This window comes from Eimeria necatrix, genomic scaffold (assembly GCF_000499385.1).
Source record: "Eimeria necatrix Houghton genomic scaffold, Enh_scaff2192, whole genome shotgun sequence".
In the NCBI taxonomy this organism is placed as follows: domain Eukaryota; phylum Apicomplexa; class Conoidasida; order Eucoccidiorida; family Eimeriidae; genus Eimeria; species Eimeria necatrix.
The window spans coordinates 1-2,504 of record NW_013652795.1 but is presented as its reverse complement, the minus strand read 5'-3'; the positions used below and the strand labels follow the sequence as shown (position 1 = coordinate 2,504).

At 49.9% G+C, this 2,504-nt stretch overlaps 1 protein-coding gene across 1 annotated transcript; it reads right to left on the bottom strand.

Annotated features, from left to right (window-relative positions):
* Positions 1 to 1,217: 1,217 nt before the first annotated feature.
* ENH_00029980 (SAG family member) lies at positions 1,218 to 2,230 on the bottom strand (the record flags this gene model as incomplete). The annotated part of the gene is made up of 3 exons (XM_013580062.1): positions 1,218 to 1,457; positions 1,771 to 1,925; positions 2,107 to 2,230. The coding sequence occupies 3 exons, from the start codon at positions 2,228 to 2,230 to the stop codon at positions 1,218 to 1,220; spliced, it is 519 nt and encodes a 172-aa protein (XP_013435516.1).
* Between the last annotated feature and the right edge of the window lie 274 nt (positions 2,231 to 2,504).

The window sequence follows — 2,504 nt, the reverse complement described above, 5'->3', positions numbered from 1 at the left end:
CTGCAACCTGCAATTTCTTTCCACAGCAACACCAGTGCAGTTCATTGTTCTACTACACTTTCATTCTCTGCACTTGTTTGGCTGTAGTGGGACGTAGGGAGGCGTTGCAGCATTGTTTATTATAGGCGGGATGAGCGACGTCGTCCATGTAAAGCACGTTCCCTCCGACAACATTCCAACAGTAGTCACTGGAATATTTTGTGACTTATTCTAATAAGTGACTCCATTAGGCGGACAGATGCTGGAGTAGGACCTATCAATTTCAGCTGCATCAACAGCTGTTTCAAAGGCGACACAAATCGCTCACAGGCGACACAAAACGCTGAGGCATTGTTTACTGTTGGTGGTGGAATAAGTGCTTAACTAGGTACAAATGAATCTGTGCTCCACCAACCCTTTCGCTGAATCCTTGATTATGACGCATGTGACAAACGACTGTGAAGCTGCCGCCTCTGGCCCATCAATCGGCAACATCACGGGCATCCCCTCTCCGATGCAAACAGCCGCTGGTCACCACTGGGATTACAGCGCTGTACTTAGTCGTCTTTGGAATATCAAGACTTTGTCACAGGCAAGGTCGTATTGGCTTCACAAGCTGCTGCAATAGTGCAGCAGCATTGCTACTGCAGGCCCACTCACGCTGACTATGCGCGTCTTTTGCTACAAGTCTTTTATCGTTTGTTCTCCGCAGCTGAGCAAAATTAGATTGCAATTACCGGCTGCAATACGCTGTAGATGACTGTTTAGCCGAATCAAGCTGCGCTCCGCAGCTTCACTACTCTTCACCGCACTTGTAGCCGCAATTGCACAGCGCTCGAAAGCATCACCGATCTAGCTAACAGCATGAAACTCTGCCGCGCAGCATTCTGAGTGGCGCCACGAAACTCGCCTTCAAACCCTGAAAAGGCCTCCGCCAGTCTCCCCAAACGCTTCTGCCTTTTTTCGCTGAACCAAATTAACAACTCGCATGCGTCCCTCAGGCCTGCTGAGCCATTAATAAACGTAGCCGCCAATGCAGTCGTCACTCATGAGGCGTTTCTTGTCGTGTCTCAAAACTTCCACCAGCAACTCCAAATATAATCGATCAAAAAAACTCGAGCTGCCTGACTCAGCTTCGGTTGTTGCTCTGCATAGCTGGCTACTGGCTGCATGTGGCAGCGCAGCAGCACGGCGCGACAAGTATCTTGAAACGAAAGAACGTGTCTAACCCACTACTCTCATGCAAGGGTTTGCCCTGTCATCGCCTGGGCAATCACTGTAGGTTTAAATGCGTGCTCATGCATCAAGCTCGACATCAGCAGCTCGACGCACTTGAGTCGTGAGCTCTGCAGCCTTCGAAACGAGACTCTCAAAGGAAAGCAATGCTCAGCGATGTTGCGGCTAGCGCTATGAGACTCGGGACGGCTACTGAGGCGGAGCCGGTAATCGAACGCGATATTGCGTTCCATTGATCTTGCCTGCACAACATGAGACAGCAAAGAACTCCGTGCTTTGAGGACCTACAGCTGGACGGCAACGAACGAGAATTGATGGATAGGTTTAGGTAGGCTTACGTGAAGGGAGCAGATGCGTCTTCTGTGAGTATATTGGGCGTGGTCATGCATAGCAACGCGTAGCCATGTCGTTCTGTACCTGATTCTTCTGAGCTTTCCCGTGTTGGAGGCGTCGTTGTTTCAGTGCATGTGACGACCCTGCAGTCTGCAGTCGCATCTTTTGAAGGGTTGTATAGAGCCACGAAGGAAATATTGAGAAGGAAGGTTCGGAACTTACTGGTATCAACTCTTTGCACAGTGGTTCCCAGGGTTTGACTACGTCGACACTAGGAAGGCGCTTTGCGGCTTCCCCAGCATCGGGCTGTTGAAGTTTGCTCAGTTTAGCAGCTTCACGAGCAGCGTTGACCTCGGCAAGGCACTCCCCGTCATTCCCTGAAGTCACAAGAAAGTCATGGCAGCCAGCACTCGTGTATGCATGCTGAATTCCTTCGCTGCCGATTGGCTGAGGTCCAATGTGTGAATACTGCAAGTGCAGAGAAAAAGTGAAGACGTCTTCCCCCACACATTACGGCTACATCCAGCGTTACACGTTTTTCAAATTTCTCAAGCTCACCGAGATTCACAGAATACGAAATTGTAGTTGTATCAGCCGGCTCCGACTGAGCCTCTTGTGAACAAGCAGCGAGCAGAATCAAAGAGGCGTTTGCCAGATAGAAGAACTTGAGGGAGGGCGCCATTTTCAGTGAGTTATACTTCCTTCGCTGCCGATTGGCTGAGGTCCAATGTGTGAACACTGCACGTGCAGAGAAAAAGTGAAGACGTCTTCCCCCACACATTACGGCTGCATTCAGTGTTACACGTTTTTCAAATTTCTCAAGCTCACCGAGATTCACAGAATACGAAATTGTAGGTGAATCAGCCGGCTCTGACTGAGCCTCTTGTGAACAAGCAGCGAGCAGAATCAAAGAGGCGTTTGCCAGATAGAAGAACTTGAGGGAGGGCGCCATTTTC